The sequence below is a fragment of the Musca domestica genome, unplaced genomic scaffold (assembly GCF_030504385.1).
Source record: "Musca domestica strain aabys unplaced genomic scaffold, Musca_domestica.polishedcontigs.V.1.1 26, whole genome shotgun sequence".
Lineage (NCBI taxonomy): Eukaryota > Metazoa > Arthropoda > Insecta > Diptera > Muscidae > Musca > Musca domestica.
Window position 1 is genome coordinate 10,009,886 of NW_026712283.1, and position 20,094 is coordinate 10,029,979.

Here is a 20,094-nt window from a genome sequence, read left to right on the forward strand (position 1 = left end):
GAATTCCATCACGAATAACTTTTTTCTGGAAAATTCTCACCAAAATGCTTTTGTACGCTTGTAAAGAATGTAATGATCTGTCACTGGAATAATTTTAACAGCTGTCGGACGAGTGGCTTAGAAATGACAACAGTCTGAAGTTGGTTGCAGTTTTTTCATCTCACCCTGTATATATGCAAACCCCTTATGGTACCTTACCCACAAAGGGTCATTAATTTTGCCCATGCCAATATTTTTATCTGTATTATATGGAGTATGAACTTGGAGTATCTGGAGCATCATGCCCTTTTTAACATTTTCTAAAAATTGTCACAAATTTCATACAAAGTGAAAGAAGTAACCAGTTCAGTGCAAGCCAGAAAAAGCTGTTTAAGAATTTTAATTAGTATTGTCCGATTATCTGAAATAATTACCTTAAATGCGCGGCAGATTTCAGGCTTTTCCCAAATGCGATTTTACTTATTTTTTTCTTATGTACTCTGTAATTTTTTATTTTCCTTTTTAAGCTCTGAAATGGTCCATACCCCCGCTAAACATCGTACGAGTAATAAATTTGAGTTTTATATTTCTATTCTTTTTTTCTAGTTCAAGGGTGATGCCAATTCAAAAATCAAATATTTATTATCTCGTCATGCATTATTGGCCTTGATTAATTGACGTCTTGTTTGGGTCAAATTGTTGTTATTGCGATTTGAATAAATTTTTGCGAGGAAAAATAATAAAAAAAATAACATCCAATCGGAGGTGTCGATCTTAAAAATCTAATAGAGAATCCATTTTTTGGATTTCTTAGGAAATAGGTTAGTTAAAGTATTAATTTATGTATGGAACAAATTAAAGTTCATGGTCTGGGAACTTCCAAAGAAAGTGGTGTTATTGCGTGATAATGCGTCGCTTTTCATATCAGACAGAGTAGCGTCAAAAATGTATGTATGTACATACGTGTACATACATTTGTGTCCTGATTAAATTCGACAACAAGACCAAGTCGCACCACCACCTTTTCTACGATTATCTTTGAATTGTTTGTTTTTGTAAAGCTGTCATCGCTTCCATTGTTATTTACGATCTACGTCAGAGAATATTTTGACGACGTTTGTGGTAGTTCATTAATCGAATAAATCAGAAGATCTTTGCCAATTTTATTTAATGACTCAACCGAATTTATTGTCAATATATTTTGTACAATTAAAATGATTTTTTGTAAACAAATAAAACTGCTGCTGTTTTCAAGGGTTTTGAGACATTGTCGACATTGCCATATTTGTACGTCGGTGAACGGAATAAAGTAAATTTGTAAAATTTTATTAAAATATATTTTAGATTCTCAAAATTTTTGGTATTGAAAATTGCCCCCACATAAAGGTACTGTTGATTAATGTATTTTTAGGGGGGTTTATTTATAATTTTCAAACGAAGTTCCTTTCAAGGAACCCTATAGAAATCGGTCCAGTCCAATTTTGGATATACAGCTATGCCGATTTCAATTTTATAGGATGAATTTGGGTACATCCGACCAGATTCAGTCTAGAAGCCAGTACGCCAAATCTGGTGAAAATCGCTTCAGATATAGCTCCCATGTATATGTTTCATCCGATTTGGTGTTTAAGTCCCTCAATTTCGTAATATGCACACCACAAAAATTATATTTTATACCGGATATCAGATACCGTTCAAAAGTACATCTTCCAAATGTTATCGAAATTGGTTTACATTGAGATATAGATTCGATAACTTAGCCCAAATTAGATAGATTTTGGCAATGACAACCAAATTTAGCTTAGAATCAAGTGCGTTTCATTTTGGTTCCGATATAGCCAAGCATATGTTTCATCCGATATTATAACTAAGTCACAAAAATCCGTATAATACACTCTCTCAACCACTGACAAAAAGAGTGATCACCATATCAAATTTAGGTATTCTGACTCCACCCCTTTACCTAATACCAAATTTAGTACTTTTCGTACAATTACAGGGTGAGAAGAAAAACTGCAACCAACTTCAGCCTAAGCCACACGTCCGAAAGTTTTTAAAATTATTCCAGTAACAGCTCATTATATTATTTACAAGCGTACAAAAGCATTTTGGTGAGAATTTTCCAAAAAAAAAGTTATTCGTGATGGAATTCAAGCGTGATAATGTGATTTCTTTATATTTGGTTGGAAAAACACAAGTGGTTATCGTCAGAGCACTCCAGCATTTAAATGTGAATAATTTGTTTGTGTCTCGTATCATCGCACGTTACCGTGATGCTGGTAGCGTAGCCCGACGTCAAGGAAGTGGACGGAAGAAAACAGCAACAACAGCAGAAATGGTTCGAAAAGTAATGAAGCGACTTGATCGAAACCCGCGTCGCAGTGGCCGAAAAATGGTTCGTGAGCTGAACTTATCGCAATATTTCATTCGGCAAATATTGAAAAATGAGCTCGAAGTAAAGCCATTGAAATTCCAAAAAGTTCAAAAACTTACACCGCAACAGAAAGAAAATAGACTCAATAGAGCTAAAGAGGTGCTTTGCTTGGCCGAAAGTGGTGAACTGCCGAATTTGTTTTCTCCGTCTCCGATGAGAAAACATTCGTTGTCCAGCAGTTTGTAAACAAACAAAATTATCGTGTTTACTTGCCAAAGAGGTCAGCTGAAAATGTGCACCCTCGGTTGGCCACCAGATCTGAAGCGCCGGCCATGGTGATGGTATGGGCCGCCATAACAGCCGATGGTGGCCCTCCGCACGTATTAATCGACCGTGGCATCAGAATAAAAGCCGAATATTATCGCGAAAATATTCTGGAGGGGGTATTAAAGCCTTGGGCATGCAAACGTTTTGGCCGCAGATAAAAATAGAAAATGTAACAATATAATACACATAAATACGAATTTCCAAAGTTTCCTGCATTCCCAAAACCCCAAATTCTTACAGTAGTCCTTATTTCAAATTTCAGGATTCCCGTTCTACGTATTCATCCAATTAGTACCAAACTTAGTACATTTTATTACACATAAGTACGTATTACCAAAAGATCCTACATAACCTAATACAATACCCTTTAGCAGTTGGTTCGCTCAATTTCAAATTGTACCCAATTTAGTACTTTTCGTACACATAAATACAAAATTCGAAAACTACCTCCTCCAAATCCTACTCTTTGCCAGTTTTTTTTAGAATTTTAGGATTCCAGCTCCATTCGTTACTTCAGTTTCAAATTGTACCAAATTGAGTACCATTTAGTACTTTTTGTATACATGAGTACATACTTCTACATCGACTCTACACCTCAACCCTGATTGCCATTTCAATATTCAAGTTCTTACCTCTAACCATTCACACGAATACGAAATGGTACCAATTGTAGTACATTTTTGTACTTTTTCGTACACTTATAGTGCGAAATTCCAAAAACCCTTTGGTCCATTTTTCCTACACACCATCAGTGATCCCCTTTTCAATTTTAGCTCTACTGCTTCCTCCCCATACCATACATTGTACCTTTTAATACTTTTGGTACCGTTCTAGTACAAATTTCAAAACACCCAACCTTCCGACCAATAGGGATCCTTAACCAAAATTTCAAGATTCATGATTCAACCGTTTCGTCTGGGCGTCAATGAATCGTTAAGTCATCCAGTCAGTCCGCCAATTACTTTACTCTTTTATTAAAATATAGATTTTCCGGGTAATTTGCAAACATATCCACATATTTAGGTAGAATACTTACAATATTCAGCTTCCTTCTAGCTATCATAGTGTCATTAATTTTAATAATACTATTTAATTACGTATTGCCAGTGCTACTAATTCGCATACAATACATTTCCCTATTATTTTAGATTTGTATTTCGTTTTATTCTTTTCCTATTTTCGCCCCGTCCCCGCTCCTCAAAACCAACGTCAGGCTCATGAAATTTCGTGTTATTTTCCCATTTCTTTGTTTTTGTTTACAAAAAAATATAACATCTTCGTTCTGTCTATTACATTTCCCTTTATGCGATTTTGTTTTCGTTTTTCTGTTTTTTGCAATTATGCGGTTTAGCCCTAACTGTTGTTTTGTTTGTTGGTAATGCGATCGGCTTAATTATCTCATCTATGTCGGTTTCATTTTGCCGGTTTACACTTCACAACGTAAGTGGAGCTGAACTGAACCGAGCCGATCAGACGGAATGGTATCACTTTTGGTTTCGGTGACATGCTCTCTGTGTGAGATATGTGTGGGGAAACCGGTATGTCACCTACTTGGCTTCCTCAATGAATTCATTGAATACCGCTGCACTTTATTTGACAATTTGTAGTTATTGATCGCCAATGACTGCGAAGAATACCATAAAATTGAGATTTTATTTTCGACAAATTTTTTAACACAATCTAATATCACAGAACGAACATTGAGGTGTGCATTAGGTCCACTTTGATATGCTACATTTACATTATTGAAGGTTTCCAATGTTTTTTTTTTTTATGACACAGTGACTTACATTGGCGATCATTTTACATAAGAAAATCCCAGATCTTTGGCAAGAATTTCATATCGCATATACAGGGCGAGATGAAAAAACTGCAACCATCTTCAGACTGTTGTCATTTCTAAGCCACTCGTCCGACAGCTGTTAAAATTATTCCAGTGACAGATCATTACATTCTTTACAAGCGTACAAAAGCATTTTGGTGAGAATTTTCCAGAAAAAAAGTTATTCGTGATGGAATTCTAGCCTGATAGTGATATTTCTTTATATTCGGCTGGAGAACCACATGTGGCTATCGTCAGAGCACTCCAGCATTTAAATGTGAATAAATCTTTTGTGTCTCGTACACCATCGCTCGTTACCGTGATACTGGTAGCGTAGCCCGACATCAAGGAAGTGGACGGAAGAAAACAGCAACATCAGCAGAAATGGTTCGAAAAGTAAATATCGAAACCCGTCGCAGTGGACGAGCTGAACATATCGCAATTTTCCATTCGGCAAATATTGTAAAATGAGTTCGAGGTAAAGCCATTGAAATTCCAAAAAGTGCAAGAACTTACACCGCAACAGAAAGAAAATAGATTTAAAAGAGCTAAAAGAACTCCCAAATTTGGTTTTATCCGACGAGAAAATATTCGTTGTCCAGCAGTTTGTAAACAAACAAAATGATCGTGTTTACTTGCCGAAGAGGTCAGTTGAAAATGTGCACCTTCGGTTGGCCACCAGAACTCAAGCGTCGGCCATGGTGATGGTGTGGACCGCCATAACAGGCGATGGTCGCATTCCGCTTGTATTAATCGACCGTGGCATCAGAATGAATGCCGAATATTATCGCGAAAATATTCTGGAGGGTGTATTAAAGCCTTGGGCACGCAAACATTTTGGCCGCAGACCTTGGACATTCTAACAGGACTCAGCATGCGCCACCCAAGAATGCTTACAAAATGAGGTTCCTCGCTTCATTTCCAGCGCACAATGGCCACCAAAATCTTCGGATACCAATCCATTGGACTATTGTGTCTGGAGTATTTTGGAAAGCAAGGTTGGCACTTAAAAATACCAAAGTGTCGATCACCTCAAGCAAGCGTTTCGCCGGGAATGGGCAACATTCGGGCAGTGTGTGACGATTTCATTGGCCATTTGAAGGCCATAATTCGTGCCAAAGGTGACCAATTCGAACAAATCTAAACTTATTCTAAAATTTGATGCTATTTTCGACATTTTTTGCTTTCATTCAATGAAATTAAAAAAAAAAACTGTAAAAATTATGGCGTTTAACTTTGCTGCAGTTTTTTAATCTCACCCTGTATGCGTAAATGTGTAGATTACATGCATGCACATTTATTACAAGATTTTTATGCCGCACCAATAAGCGTGTCTTTATGTTGTCATTCCATTTATGCAATTGACATAGTTACACATTTCATTTGAGGCCGTCTATCGGATATGGAGTGATATCGAAGCCAGACAAATATCGAAGTAGGAATGCAATGCCAGCATTCATCACTATTAGAAATCTGAGAGGAGGTGAAAGGAGAAGAGATGCAAGAACAAGTGGAAGGAGGAGGAGTTTGTGCCCAAGACATGAAAATTTCAATTTTGTCGAAATCTGCAGATGTAGAATATTTTTGCCAGATAGGTTTACTAACTGAAAGCCTGGGTTTACTCTGAGCCGTTGAAGATGTGTTCTAATACCCTAAGTTATCACAATTCGAATATGAACCAGTAAGGAAAAGTCTAAAGTCGGGCGGGGCCGACTATATGATACCCTACACCACTATGCGTATTTAGTAGAACTCCCTTAACAAAAAAGTGTATGTGAAGTAGATCATACCAACTATAAACCTAATTTGAATGCGTATCATAGCTTTGGGGTAGTCACAATTTGGGAACTATATCCAACACTGAGTCATTTTTCAGCAACTTTGACGGAGGTTTTGTACCTCATGATTTCGATAAAAAATATATTAAAAAATAGTTATTGAAGCAATATATATAGCGGACCGAGTTTCAGCGAATGGAAAAAATTCGGTGGAATATGAAAAAATTTATACAATTTGGGCTGATATGGTGAGCAATAACCATAAAATTGAATGAAGATGTTTATCGAAGCTATATGAAAATCTGGACCCATCTCCATTTGGCAGATTTCAAATTTCACTGTTGTGGAGTGGATATTACGCATGTGAGGGATTTTAACATCCAATCGGATGAAACATGTATATGAAAGCTATTCACTTCATTTGGTCTGATATTAGCCATTTGGTGCACAAAAAAAACCTGGAATCGGATAAACATTTATATGGGAGATATATCCAAATCTGAAGCGATCTTAACAAAATTTTAAACACTTATTTCTGATATGTGGTACCAAAGATCATTGTTGTGGAGTGCATATTACGCTTGTGAGGGACTTAAAACCCCAAATCGGATGAAACATATAATTGGGAGCTATAGCTATATCTGAACCGATTTTCACCAAATTCGAAGTACTTTTTTCAAGTATGAATTCCATCGGAATTGCCTAGATTCAGTTCATTTTTACTGACATTATCTTATTGATGCACAATGAACTCTATATCGTATAAAATCTGATACGATACAATTTGACAGAGGTATTTCTGGTTTGTATATTATGTCCGGTATTATATATCACTGTTGTGGAGAGCATATTACGAATGTGAGGGACTTGAACACCAAATCGCATTAAACATATATATGGGAACCATAGCTATATCTGAACCTATTTTCTCCAAATTTGATGTACTCATTTCTAGACTGAATTCGGTCGGATGTGACCAAATTCAGATAATTTGGACTGATATTGGCCATTTGGTGTACAAAAAAACCTGAAATCGGATAAAGATATATTGGGAGCTATATCTAAATTTTCAATAAAGTTCGTCCCTGGCCCAAACAAATACTATTTCGAAATTTTCATCTCAATTGGATGAATTCATCTCAATCCTGAAATGTAACAGGAGTTCTTTGTGAGTACTTTACCCCTGAAAGAGAATTATCTATATCGTATATCCACCATATAACGGTACCTTCCGATATTCGATATTTTAAAAATTTTAGGCATACTTTTTAATGAAATTGTCTGGAAATCTACACAAAAAGTTCCTTCTGAGTATTATACCCTCTGGAATAGAGTTTTGTATATATGTCCACGATATCGTATATCCCCCATGCAACGATACCACCCGATATTCGGTATTTTGATAATTTTAGCGGCATTTAAAATTCGTAATTGTACTAAAACCAGGTCTTCGTATAAAGCGATATTTTTCGACGGATTTTTTTTTACATTTTCAAGTTATTTCAAAATGGTAAAGATTGTTGTAAGTCCGACCCGGCCGAACTAATCTGCTTTGTTACTTGGCTTTCTATTAATATTAAACTTAAAAAATATATATAAACCATATATAAAGTGATGGTAATCCAAGTTCTGTCCCCCCTCCTGATACCTCACTAACAATCGGGCTAAGTATTGAAACATTTTGAACCTAATATGAGTATTCGTACTGATGGAATATTTGAAAATCCTTCGATATTATATACCTCATGAACTGACTCATGAACATTTTAAAAAGTTATGCATTGGTCTAAATTTTATAGCCCCCGATAAGTGTTAACTAGCAAAAATATTACTTTTTATTCAATAATTTACAAAAATGTCCCTTTCCGTACATCCCTGTACTAGCCCTGCTTTCTAACCGAATTTGCTACGATTTGATATTTGGAAACATTATTTTTACAAAACAAAAATAAATAATACATAGACATTGTTTGTCGTAAGCCATTACCATATTAAAATTCGAAACTTAAATTAAACGGTGAATAATGTAGCTAAAATCATGAAAATATCGTATATATGGAGGTGCCGTTACATCGGAGCTGTGCGAAGGCCTGGACCAGTATAGGCAATTTTCTGTCACAGGCTGTAGCATCCATTACGAACTTCAAATACGAAATCTCAAACAATTTCGGTGGGTATTGTATCTAAAATCGTCAAAATAGCGAATATAGGGAGGTACTGATATATGGTGACCTGGACCTGCATAGACAATTTTCTGTCACAGACTGTAGTTTCCATTACGAACTCTAAATACGTAATTTGAAACAATTCCGGTGAATAATGACGCTAAAATTATCAAAATATCTAATTTTGGGATGTACCGTTTCATGGGGACTATACGAAGACGTGGACCTGCACAGACAATTTTCTGTCTTAGGCTGTAGTATCCATTACGAACTACAAATGCCAAATTTTGAAACAATTCCGGTGAATAATCTCGCTAAAATTATCAAAATGCCGAATATCAGGAGGTACCGTTATATGGGGCTATATGAAAACGTGGAAATACATGGCCCATTTGCGAACTTAACCAGCCTACTGGAAAAATAAACATGTGTGCAAAATTTTAGCCTTCTATCTCAATTTGTTCGAAAGATAGCGTGATTACAACTGACAGACAGAAAAACGGACAGACGGACATCACCAAAACGACTTAGAATTTTACGCTGATCAAGAATATATATACTTTGTTGGGTCGGACATGAGTATTTCGAGGAGTTACAAACGGAATGACAAAGTTAATATACCCTCCATAGTATGGTGGAGGGTATAAAAGGTAAGTAAGGTTACCCAAACGACTATAATTTGAACTAAAGTTTCTGTAGATATTAAATACATTAATACAAAATTGAATTAATTCAAAAGTCCCTAATTTCCAAGGTTCATCCTTTAATTTTCAAATATAATACCCCCATCACATAGTGTTGCAGGGTAAAAAAAATAAAAAAACATCCGCTTCTTTGCAGGCTTCTGTCCAGTCCTAAACTTAAGCCCCAAGGGATATTCGGAATCGATTGGTGTGTAATTATGACCAAGGTATTTTTCCGTGTTTGGTCCACTTCAATCCGATCATCTCCACAAACAATAGGATTTTATTCAGACCCTAACCCCAACTCCATACTTAATTTCGTAGAGATCGGGCAATAATTGCGACCATAGCGTGATGATAATTAAACATGGACTGACGGACGGACATACATAGCTATATCGGTATAGATCGAGATAGGATAATCCATATTACTTTAAAAATTAGACATAAATCCTAATAACTTCCGTAATAAACGAAAATTTTCGGCAAATTGGCGACCAAAATAAAGTAGTTGCTAAGTCCTACCGATAGCATCAATGTTGTCAACTTAAATTTAGATTTTTATTCATAATTTGTATTTTAGTTTTATCGGCGTTTGTCGGTAACTTAAAAAATGAGAGAGATTCCCACTACAAGCCCCAGATTCTGTAGTTTTATGTTTGGGGATATATCAGTCGAAAAGTCCGTCCGTCAGTCCATGTTAATTTGTAATCACGCTACACGTCCCAATTATGGCCTGATCCGCATGGAGGAGGAGCTAGTGCCAGAATAGAACCCTTTTGCTTTTGGAGATGATCGCACGATATTTAGGGGTTGAAATGGACCAAACACTGAAAAAAATCCTGATTTTGCAGTTGCTCTACAGGTCGCAATTATAGACCAATCGGAGCGGAAGTCAACAAGGGGCTAGAGCTTAGGGCTGGGCTGAAGCCTTACAATTTTGATGGTCATCGGGTAATATTTAGAGGGTAAAATATAATACCATAACATTTGTGTTAAACAAAAGTCAAATTTTCGATTAAACCGCGAATATTTTTAATCCCACCAAATTACAAATAGACAGTCAGTAGTCAATTCTGACCGTTATATAGATACCAATGGTAAATATATCGAATACATATAGCGAAATATATACAATGTGTATATAAAAAGGAAGGGGATGTTAGCTAGAACGCTTATATCTCAAGAATGGCTAGAACTGTTTTGACAAATTTTGTCAATTCAGAATGCCCTCTTGGCATAAAAGTATAAAATATAAGAAAATCGCATAAAAAGATGTCAATAATGATGTTAATATAGATTTGGATGTATTTTGTGATATTTTTTATTTTTTTCATAATTTGTATTGCATGCGATTTTTTCAATTTGACTTATAATATTGAAGTGTATATTTTGTAATATTTTTTCACCTTACAACACAGATTGCAATTGCAGAAGGGTTAGGCCTATTGTTTTCAAAGATGTCCGCAATATATTTAGGGGCAGAAATGGATCAACAACTAAAAATGTTCCTGATTTTGTAGCCGTTATAAAGGTCACAAATAGAATCCAAAGAACACGAAATCTCGCATGAAGTTAGGGTTTAGGACAGCGGGTAAAATGGACCACTACTTTTGTGTGAAAAAATACCAAACAAATATCGTAGACAAGGTTATCATACAGATGAGTCTGATTTTGGGAGTACAGGGGCCCTTTTGCTTTTGGAGATGATCGCAAAATAGTTAGGGGTTCAAATAAACCAAAAACAGAAAAATCGAAATCTTCTAAAATGGATTTGGACATAAGGGGGCTTTTAATATATTGTAGTGTTGTAGGGTATCACATAGTCGGCCCCGCAAGACTATAGCTTTTGCTTACTTGTTTTGTAATGATTTTTAATAAACAAAAACGTTTCTTACAAAAAAAAACTGTCCCTTATAAGTCAACGCTTTTAGCTGTCATGGAAAAGTATTTTGTTACTTTGGGGCCAATACTTATCACCGTAATATCGTAATATTTTCTAAATTTAATTCGACTTTTTCAGCTTTTTTCTTCATAACAAGAAGAATATTTTAGAATCTTTAAATATTCTAAGGAACTAAATAATATATTTTTTATATTCATTTCCTTTATTTGAGTTGTTTCATTTTTCGGTTATAATCGCTAAGTGTAGATAATATCATTTTTTTCATAAGTTCACAAATTTAGTTTATCTTAAATTAAAATCTACTTAAAAATATAAAAAATTAATACATATATGTAGGTATATGGGTCGTTTATATACATTATCTTAAGTGTATATAATTAAATATCATTAATTTTGGAAATAACTGACTAGAATTGTTATGGGTTATATCAATCTAAAATCTAAATTGACATTCAAATTGCTTTGGTAAATTTATTTAACAAGTTACGATTCTTGGCGTATCTGGCACAAATATTATTTTTTCAAAAAAATAAATAACATTTTCAAATTTGTCAGAATATATATAAAAATGCAGATGGAAATTTACGTAGTTTACTTTCGAATGAAATGCGTGAAATTTTCGAAGAGCAAATAAGATATTACGAATTTTTGCTAAATTGATCCGATTTATATCTGAAAATGGTGTGGTTGAATCTCATCCTAGAGTTATCTAATTTTAAGTCATTTTTTAAAGTGAAAGCCATAGCAGTTCTCGATAGGCTGTACCTTCCCATTTTTACCTTTTTTTAAGATTCTACCTTATAATTATTTTATTTCTTAAAATTTCAAATTTCCCTTCTTTTTTAAATTATAAATTTAACTGTTACCACCTGTTGGTGGCTCAACACCTGCTCCTTGCAGTAAGGCCTGTAATTTGGCTGCCGCTGGGAATGAGGCCAAGTCTAGAGGGGCTGCACCGGTGGTACTTTGAATATAGGCTAGAAGTCTGTTAAAAACAAGGAAAAAGTTATTAAATTTCCTTTTAGATATCGAAAATATGAAAACTTACCTTCTTAACTCCTCAATGGCATTCTGCTGCATGAGAATATAATTTTTGGCCAGCAGTAGGGTGGCAATTTTCGATAACTTACGTACCGATGGCGAATGGGCATAGGGTATCACAGTGCGTAACTCATCCAAGGCATCATTTAAATCGTGCATTCTTCGGCGTTCTCTGTGAAAATGAAAAGACCATTTGTTAATTCCCTATCAAATTTTGAATTTGATTTTGCCCTTCCTACCTTGCATTAATATTCAAACGCACAGATTTTCCTTGTCGATTTTTTTGTTTTCCCCCACCGCCGCCTCCACTGGATGAGCTTCCTCCATCTCCGTCCGAAACAGCACTACCTCCTCTAACCCTCACACTACCGCCGCCGCCGTTTCCACCGCTTGACGACAGCAATGAACCACCTGGACCACCACTGGTGGATGGTGCCAACATTAAATTATTGGCACCTTTATCCATGGCCATAATACCCGAGTCGGCTTTATTTTCATCACCAGGTGGCATGCCAGCACCACCTTGTATCATACCCAGACCTTGGGCATAGAAACCACCTAGACCCACTGAGCCAAGGGGTGTCCGTCTCCCAGGAACACTTTGTGGTGGACTGGCAGTAGGCCCAGGATGTGCTGTTGGATGAGCTGCCATCATATTCGCTGTTGGTGGTATTGGTGGATGACCGGGCAGGGCAAAGCCAAAGGGTAGATTAGGATGTTCCATTTCGATTGATATTTTTTATTAATGGGGAGCTGTAGTGATAAAATATTGAAAAAATTACATTGATTAAAAATAAATATAAATTAAAACAAACAAGTAAGCAAAGGCTACAGTCGAGCGAGGCCGACCGTTGAATACCCTACAACACCATAATAAACGATACAGTTTATATAGGCGAGATACTCGAAAGAATTCCACAAGATATTGTGACAAATTATAAAAGAATACCATCAGGTTTCGTTCTCTAATTTTCGAATAATAGCAACTTAAACTAATTTTCTCATTTCCAATTTATTGGTAGATGTTGCACTTAAATGGTCTTCCTAGATCTGGAACCAATATTTCCCAAAGACCTATAATTTCTTAGAAGTGGCAAAAGATTAACATTTATTATTGGTTTTTGACTGAAACGCATCTATATGAGATACAGACATTTGACTATATTCGTTAACGAAATAGTCAGAAGTGCGTCTTTCCTGTATTTGTGAATTCTCGAAAAAGTCTCTCTTGGCTTTTGCAATGGCCGGTAATCCCCTTTCAAATGTGCGTGATGATCGGGCGATAATTACGACCTGCCGACAATTTTGTAGTTTTTTGGTCCATTTCAACCCCTAAATATATGGCGATCATCTCCAAAAAGAGTAGGCTTCTATTCTGACCCTCTTCTTATCCCCATGCAAAATTTCGTAAGGATCGGGCCATAAATGCGATCTGTATATGATATTCTGATGTCATAACTACTTAGTTTTGTTAATTGTAGAAATATTACCAAATGTTTAATTCAAAATGAAAATATGCCAAAAATGTGACAAAATTGAAAAAATATGAGAAAATTTTACAAAATCAATATTTTCATCTTTAGAGAGATCTTTTTATGCGATTTTTTTAGACGTTTTTTCTTTCCTGCCAAGAGGCCATTCTGAATTAATGAGAACTGTCGAAATCAGTTCAGCCGTTCTCGACATATAAGAGATCTTTCAAGCATATCTTCTTCGATAAACATATATATCGCACATATTTTGCTATATATCTGATTTGTTGGATGTTAACATCAATGTAAAGGTCAGAAGTAACCTTGTCATGGCTTTGTGATTTCGCCGGGATTTAAAATATTCGCGGTTTAATGAAAAAATTTGAATTTTTTTAACACAAAAGGTATGGTCTATTTTACCCGCTAAATATTATCCGATGACCACCCAAATTGGTAGGCTTCTTCCCCGTCCTAAACTCTAGCTACATGCGAAATTCCGCGTCGATTGGTCTATAATTGCGACCTGTATAGCTACTGCAAAATCCGACATTTTTTCAGTATTTGGTCCATTTCAACCCCTAAACATTTGGCGATCATCTCAAAAAGAAATAGGGTTCTATTCTGGCCCAACCCCGACCTCCATTCCAAATTTCGTGAAGATCGGGCCATAATTGCGACCTGTAGAGTGATTACAAATTAACATGGACAGACGGACAGACGGACAGACGGACAGACGGACGGACGGACATACATAGCTAGATCGACTCAGCTCGGCGAGCTAGGATGATCCATATATACTTTCCTATGTGGGAAACCAATATTTCGTGGTGTTACATAATTTTTGGCCCAATCAAACTTATAATACCCCCAACACATAGTGTTGTAGGGTATAAAAATAATTTTCAATGACCAGATCAGAAAGGGAAAAGTAAAAAATTATCTGTCGGATTTTATACAGGTCTTGGCAGCATACAGGGTGAGATGAAAAAACTGCAACCAACTTCAGACTGTTGTCATTTCTAAGCCACACGTCCGACAGCTTTTAAAATTATTCCAGTGACAGCTCATTATATTGTTTACAAGAATACAAAAGCATTTTGTTGAGAATTTTCCAGAACAAAAGTTATTCGTGATGGGATTCAATAGTGATAGTGTGACTTCTTTATACTTGGCTGGAAAACCATCGTACCATTGCTCGTTACCGTGATACTGGTAGCGTAGCCCGACGTCAAGAAAAGGGACAGAAGAAAACAGCAACATCAGCAGAAATGGTTCGAAAAGTAAAGAAGCGACTTGATCGAAACCAGCGTCGCAGTGGCCGAAAAATGGCTTGTGAGGTGAACATATCGCAATATTCAATTCGGCAAATATTGAAAAATGAGCTCAGGATAAAGCCATTGAAATTCTAAACAGTGCAAGAACTTGCATCGCAACAGAAAGAGAATAGACTTAAATGAGCTAAAGAGTTGTTTCGCTTGGCCGAAAGTAGTGAACTGCCGAATTTGCTTTTCTCCGATGAGAAAACATTCGTTGTCCAGCAGTTTGTAAACAAACAAAATGATCGTGTTTACTTGCCAAAGAAGTCGAATGAAAATGTGCACCTTCGGTTGGCTACCAGAACTTAAGCGCCGGCTATGGTGGGCCGCCGTAACAGCCGATGGTCGCTCCCCGCTCATATTAATTCACCGTGGCATTAGAATAAATGTCGATTATTATAGCGAAAATATTCTGGGAATGTGCCAAAATGTCGCAGAGCAACATTCAGGCAGCGTGTGACGGTTTCATTGGCCGTTTGAAGGGCATAGTTCGTGTCAAAGGTGAGCAATTCGAACAAATCTAAACGTATTCTATAATCTGATGCTATTTCCGACATTTTTTTCTTTCATTCAATAAAATTTAAAAAAATGTAAAAATTATGCCGTTTGACTTTGTTGCTTGCTCGTATAACTCAGGATAATTCAGGACGGTATTTTGATAGAAAAAAATAAAATCAAAAAAAAAATCGCATTAAAATATGCTAATAAAAATGTGGATTTTTGTATACCCTTCACTATTTTATGGAGGGTATATTAACATTGACATTTCCTTTGTAACTTGAAGTTCGAAATGGATACTTTAGCCTATGCCAGAAAATTGTCTGAGCAGGTCCACGCCTTCGTATAGCCCCCATATAACGGTACCTTCCGATATTCGGTATTTTGACGATTTTAGCGACATTGTTCACCGGAATTGTTTTAAATTTGGTATTCGAAATTTGTAATGGGCACTACAGCCTCTGCTTAAAAATATCATATGCAGGTCCACGTCTTCGTATAGCCCTCATATAACGGTATCTCCCTTTTTCGGTATTCTGATAATTTTAGCTAATTTATTCACCGGAATTTTTTAAAATTTCGTATTTGAAGATCTTAATGGGTACTACAGCCTATGACAAAAGAAAATTACTTATGCAGGACCACGTCTTGGTATAGCCTCCGAATAAGCAGGGATAAGTTTCTTCCAAATAGCGAGGGTATTAAAAGTTCGACTTAGTTGTTTTGTCACTTGTTTAATATCTTTTAGTATAGATATCCCGAACCTCCGACTTATCTCCCACCTCGTCAATGAAAAATTTCGCAATTCTAGCCTTAGCCATGGGGCCGACCATGTGATACCCTACAACTCAATAATATGTTCCAAGTCCTCTAATGTCCAAATCCATTTAGGAAGATTTCATTTTTGAAATAAAATTAAAGAGCCCTGCCCAGATGTTGCAAATAGGTTTTTGCCCCTAGGAATTTGGCCAATATTTGTTAGGTATTCAAAACAATTTCACACGAAAGTTGCGGCCCATTTTGCAGCTAAATATAATCCAATGGTGATCCAAAATGCTACACTTCGTCTTTAACTCTCTTCTTATGCGAAATTCCGTGTCGAACGGTTTTCAATTGTGACCTATATAGCGACTACAAAACTAGAAATATTTAAATTATTTTAGTCCAATAGTTAGTTTTAGTTCTGACCCCAACCCGACCCCCATGTAAAATTTCGGGAGGATCGAACGATAATTGCGACATGTATATAATACTCTCAAAACGTAGTGTTGCGGGGTGTAAACATTTATAATTCAAAATTGTAAGTCAAATTGAAAAAATCGCATGCGATAAAAAATATGATAAAAATTGAAAATAAAAAATGGAACAAAAAATATTCATATATTTATTAGTGTATTTTTTTGCGATTTTATTAGATTTTATCCATTTCTGACAAGAGACCATTCGAAATCGATGGGAATTTTGAAAACCGGCCCAGCGGTTCTTAACTTATAACAGCATAAATAAGATCTTTTAATTTTACATGTATATTGTACCTATTTTGCTATATATCCGATTTCATGGCTATCAGCATCACTTTAATGGTCAGAAGTGACCTTTTAATGTATTTGTGATCTGGCTGGGATTAAAAATATTCGCGGTTTAGTGAACATTTTCGTATTTTCTTACATAAAAGTTGTGGTATATTTTACCCGTTAAATATTGTACGATGGCCGATGGCCAAAATTGTAGGCTTCGAACCAGTCCTGATCTCTAATTCCGTGTAAATTTCCGTGGTTCGTTATTGTGGTCTAAAGAGCAACTGAAAAATCAGGAAAATATTCTGTTTTTGGTCCATTTCAACCCCTAATTCAATCAATCATATCCCAATACAATAGGGTTATATTCTCTCCCTTACCCCACTTCAATTTTCAATTTCGTGAGGATCGGGCCATAATTGCGACTTGTAGCTTAATTACAAATTAACATGGACAGACGGACGGAAGGACATACATAGCTAGATCGACTCAGCTCGGCGAGATAGGAAGATCCATACATATATTTTCCTATATGGGAAACCAATATTTGGAGGTGATACATCATTTTGGGCCCTTTCAAACTTATAATACCCCCAACACATAGTGTTGTAGGATATAAAAACAGATGAGTTTGGCCGCGCCGAACTTCTAATACCCTCTACCATTTGGAAAGAACTTGCAACATGTAAAAAAATGGTTAAAATAAAAATAATAATAAAAAAAATCCGAATATCATGTGTTACTGTTATATTGGTCTATACGAAAATGTGGGCCTTAACAGCCAATTTTCAGCCAGAGAAGGACGTGCTCATTACCAACTTCAAATTGAGGTAATTCGTTTAAAATATGTAGCTAAAATCATCAAAATACCGAATATTGGGATATACCGTTATATGGGGTTTATAAACAAACTTGGAACTATATGTGTAGTTCTTACATACAGTCGGAAATTGTGAACTAAAACACCCAAAAAAAAAAATCCTTAAATATTCCTTGTTATATGGGGTCCGTACAAAAGTGTTTTTTTTTTTTTTTTTTTTTTTTCAATACTCATGTGGGTATATGTCTTTCAGTTCACTTTAGATTCGTCATACCAGGTACCAGAGATCACATACAGCCTAAAAATACCATTGTCACTTTTATGGAAATCGATTTATATTCGAATATAGCTCCAGTATAGAAGTTCAGTACGATTTAAACTTTGAAGCGCTCCAAAGTCTTAATAATATCATAGAAAATATTCTCACGATTACTCAATAAAAAAATTCAATTTGTTATCGAATGCTCCGAGAATATATGCCGAATGGTATAGGGTCGCCCTTAGTTCCTTCTATACATCATGAAATTAAAGATCAGTTTTTAAATAGTTCAATCTCCAAAAAAAAAAATTCAAAATAGTCCCCTTTGAATTGGTTTTTGTTTTTAAGGATAAAAACATTTTGAAATAAACAATTCCTTTATTAGGTTCTACCCTTTTCGAAACTATAATCAAATATATCGCATATGTTCGAAAATTCATCTGGAACTATTTTGAAATGGGTTTTGATTTTGCTTGCTTTCAATACAAAAGAAAATAATGCGGGTTGATTGCTTTCCAAAAAAAAAAAAAAAAGAAATATCCAATTGGAACACTTGTTTTTTTTCTATAGCAATGCACTAACATCCCTCGTTCGACGATGACGATTATTCACGCCAAGACATCTGTTGGGATTTTCAAAATAACGAACACACAATGTGTGAATGTAAACATGTGTGCGTAACGAATGTTTTTGTTTTTTGTGGAGAGAGAGAGAGAGAAATACAACCCCGATATTTCAATGGTAAGCAGGGTTGTATGAAATCGTAGCATGTGTTGTGAGAGGGATAGAGAGTGACACCTAGTGGTGAGTAGTAAATATTGACATTTTATTTGTGTTGTGGTCTACGTTACAGTAGATGGCGCTAGTAAAAATAGTGTCATTATCAGCTATTTAAGGGATGCTGCCTTAATCTTTCGGGGTGTATGATGTAAACAATTGCTGTAATTGTTTATATGAAAAAAAAATATTTAACAAAATTAAATAAATATTAATTACACTTACTTGATTTGTTTACAGAAGTTTTCCCAATTTCTCCAAAGTAATATAACCCTATTCCGAAGCACAATGAACGATCCTAGATATTTTTTGTTATGATTTTTTGTTTTTTTGTGGTTCTTTTGTTAAAATGTTTATTTAGCCAATTGTCTGCACATTTAACACCACAAAAACCACAAACATTTGCACATATCACACACTACACATAGCCTCTCTGTGGTCTTGGGTTTGGGGCTTAAAATTAATTGTATCTATTTTGTTGTTGTTTTTTTTTTCTTTGCACTTTCAATTGTTGTTATTGTCCACCATTTGTATAACTTTTTGCAATTTTTTTACATAGCAGCATCATTTAATACCGGCGCCATTTATTGTTTGTAACAGAGTGATGATGCTGGTGTGTCGAATACGCCGTGTGAGCAAACAACATTCCAGTCCGGGCGTTTGGTTGGAGGACGGAAATTCGGCCAACTACTACTACTACTCTGATTGCTGTTGTAATCGCCGTGAAGTGCCTGATTTTGACAGTGTATTTAGCGCTGGCGATGAGAATTGACCGTTGTCACAATACGACAATGTCAACAACAAGAACAGCAGCCCGCAAAAAATCTCCGAAGAATAATACCGCAAACAAAAACACAAAACGGCCAACCGAGAACCAGTCAAACCAAAGCCATGGCAAAGCAAACACGAACAATAATTCTCACCAATACTCACACCTCGGTGTGACACACCAATACAGCTGTAGCAATAGCAACAACAACTACTACGACTACTAAGGAATCATTGTGTACTCGACAAATAAGCAAGCAAACACTCACACAAATGCACACACACCCGTACACATTTAGTGGCTCACACGTGTAGAGCTGTATGTAATAAAGCCACCACTATTACAACCACTGAATTGTGGTATCCTGAATCTTGATTTGTATTATTATTATTGTTGTTGTTCATCTCGTTGTTGTTGTTATTGTAGGATTTAATGCAAATGCTCTTGTTTTTATTCTCGCACATTTTCATCGTTATCACCATCCTCATCATCACCAACATCGGTATTATCGTCGTCCTGGCACAACCACAGGCACATTTTCACACATAAATGTTTTATCTTTTAATATTTTTATGTGGCAAAGTTTATTTG

The 20,094-nt window shown here is 35.8% G+C and overlaps 1 protein-coding gene across 1 annotated transcript; it reads right to left on the reverse strand.

Moving 5' to 3' along the window:
• Positions 1–11,224: 11,224 nt before the first annotated feature.
• On the reverse strand, positions 11,225–19,631 carry LOC101899070 (class E basic helix-loop-helix protein 22). Its single transcript, XM_011295140.3, has 4 exons — positions 18,960–19,631; positions 12,315–12,828; positions 12,083–12,247; positions 11,225–12,019 (listed from the first exon to the last, which is right to left on the reverse strand). Exons 2-4 carry the CDS (start codon positions 12,797–12,799, stop codon positions 11,890–11,892), a joined length of 780 nt encoding a protein of 259 aa, XP_011293442.1. The 5' UTR covers positions 12,800–12,828; positions 18,960–19,631; the 3' UTR covers positions 11,225–11,889.
• Positions 19,632–20,094: the final 463 nt, after the last annotated feature.

Bases quoted from the DNA above. Each gene is read 5' to 3' on its own strand.
- LOC101899070 (XM_011295140.3), bottom strand. From the start codon at position 12,799: ATGGAACATCCTAATCTACCCTTTGGCTTTGCCCTGCCCGGTCATCCA. The intron at 12,248-12,314 runs GTAGGAAGGGCA...TCATTTTCACAG, and splicing joins CGTTTGAATATTAATGCAAG to AGAACGCCGAAGAATGCACG. The intron at 12,020-12,082 runs GTAAGTTTTCAT...TGTTTTTAACAG, and splicing joins GCCATTGAGGAGTTAAGAAG to ACTTCTAGCCTATATTCAAA.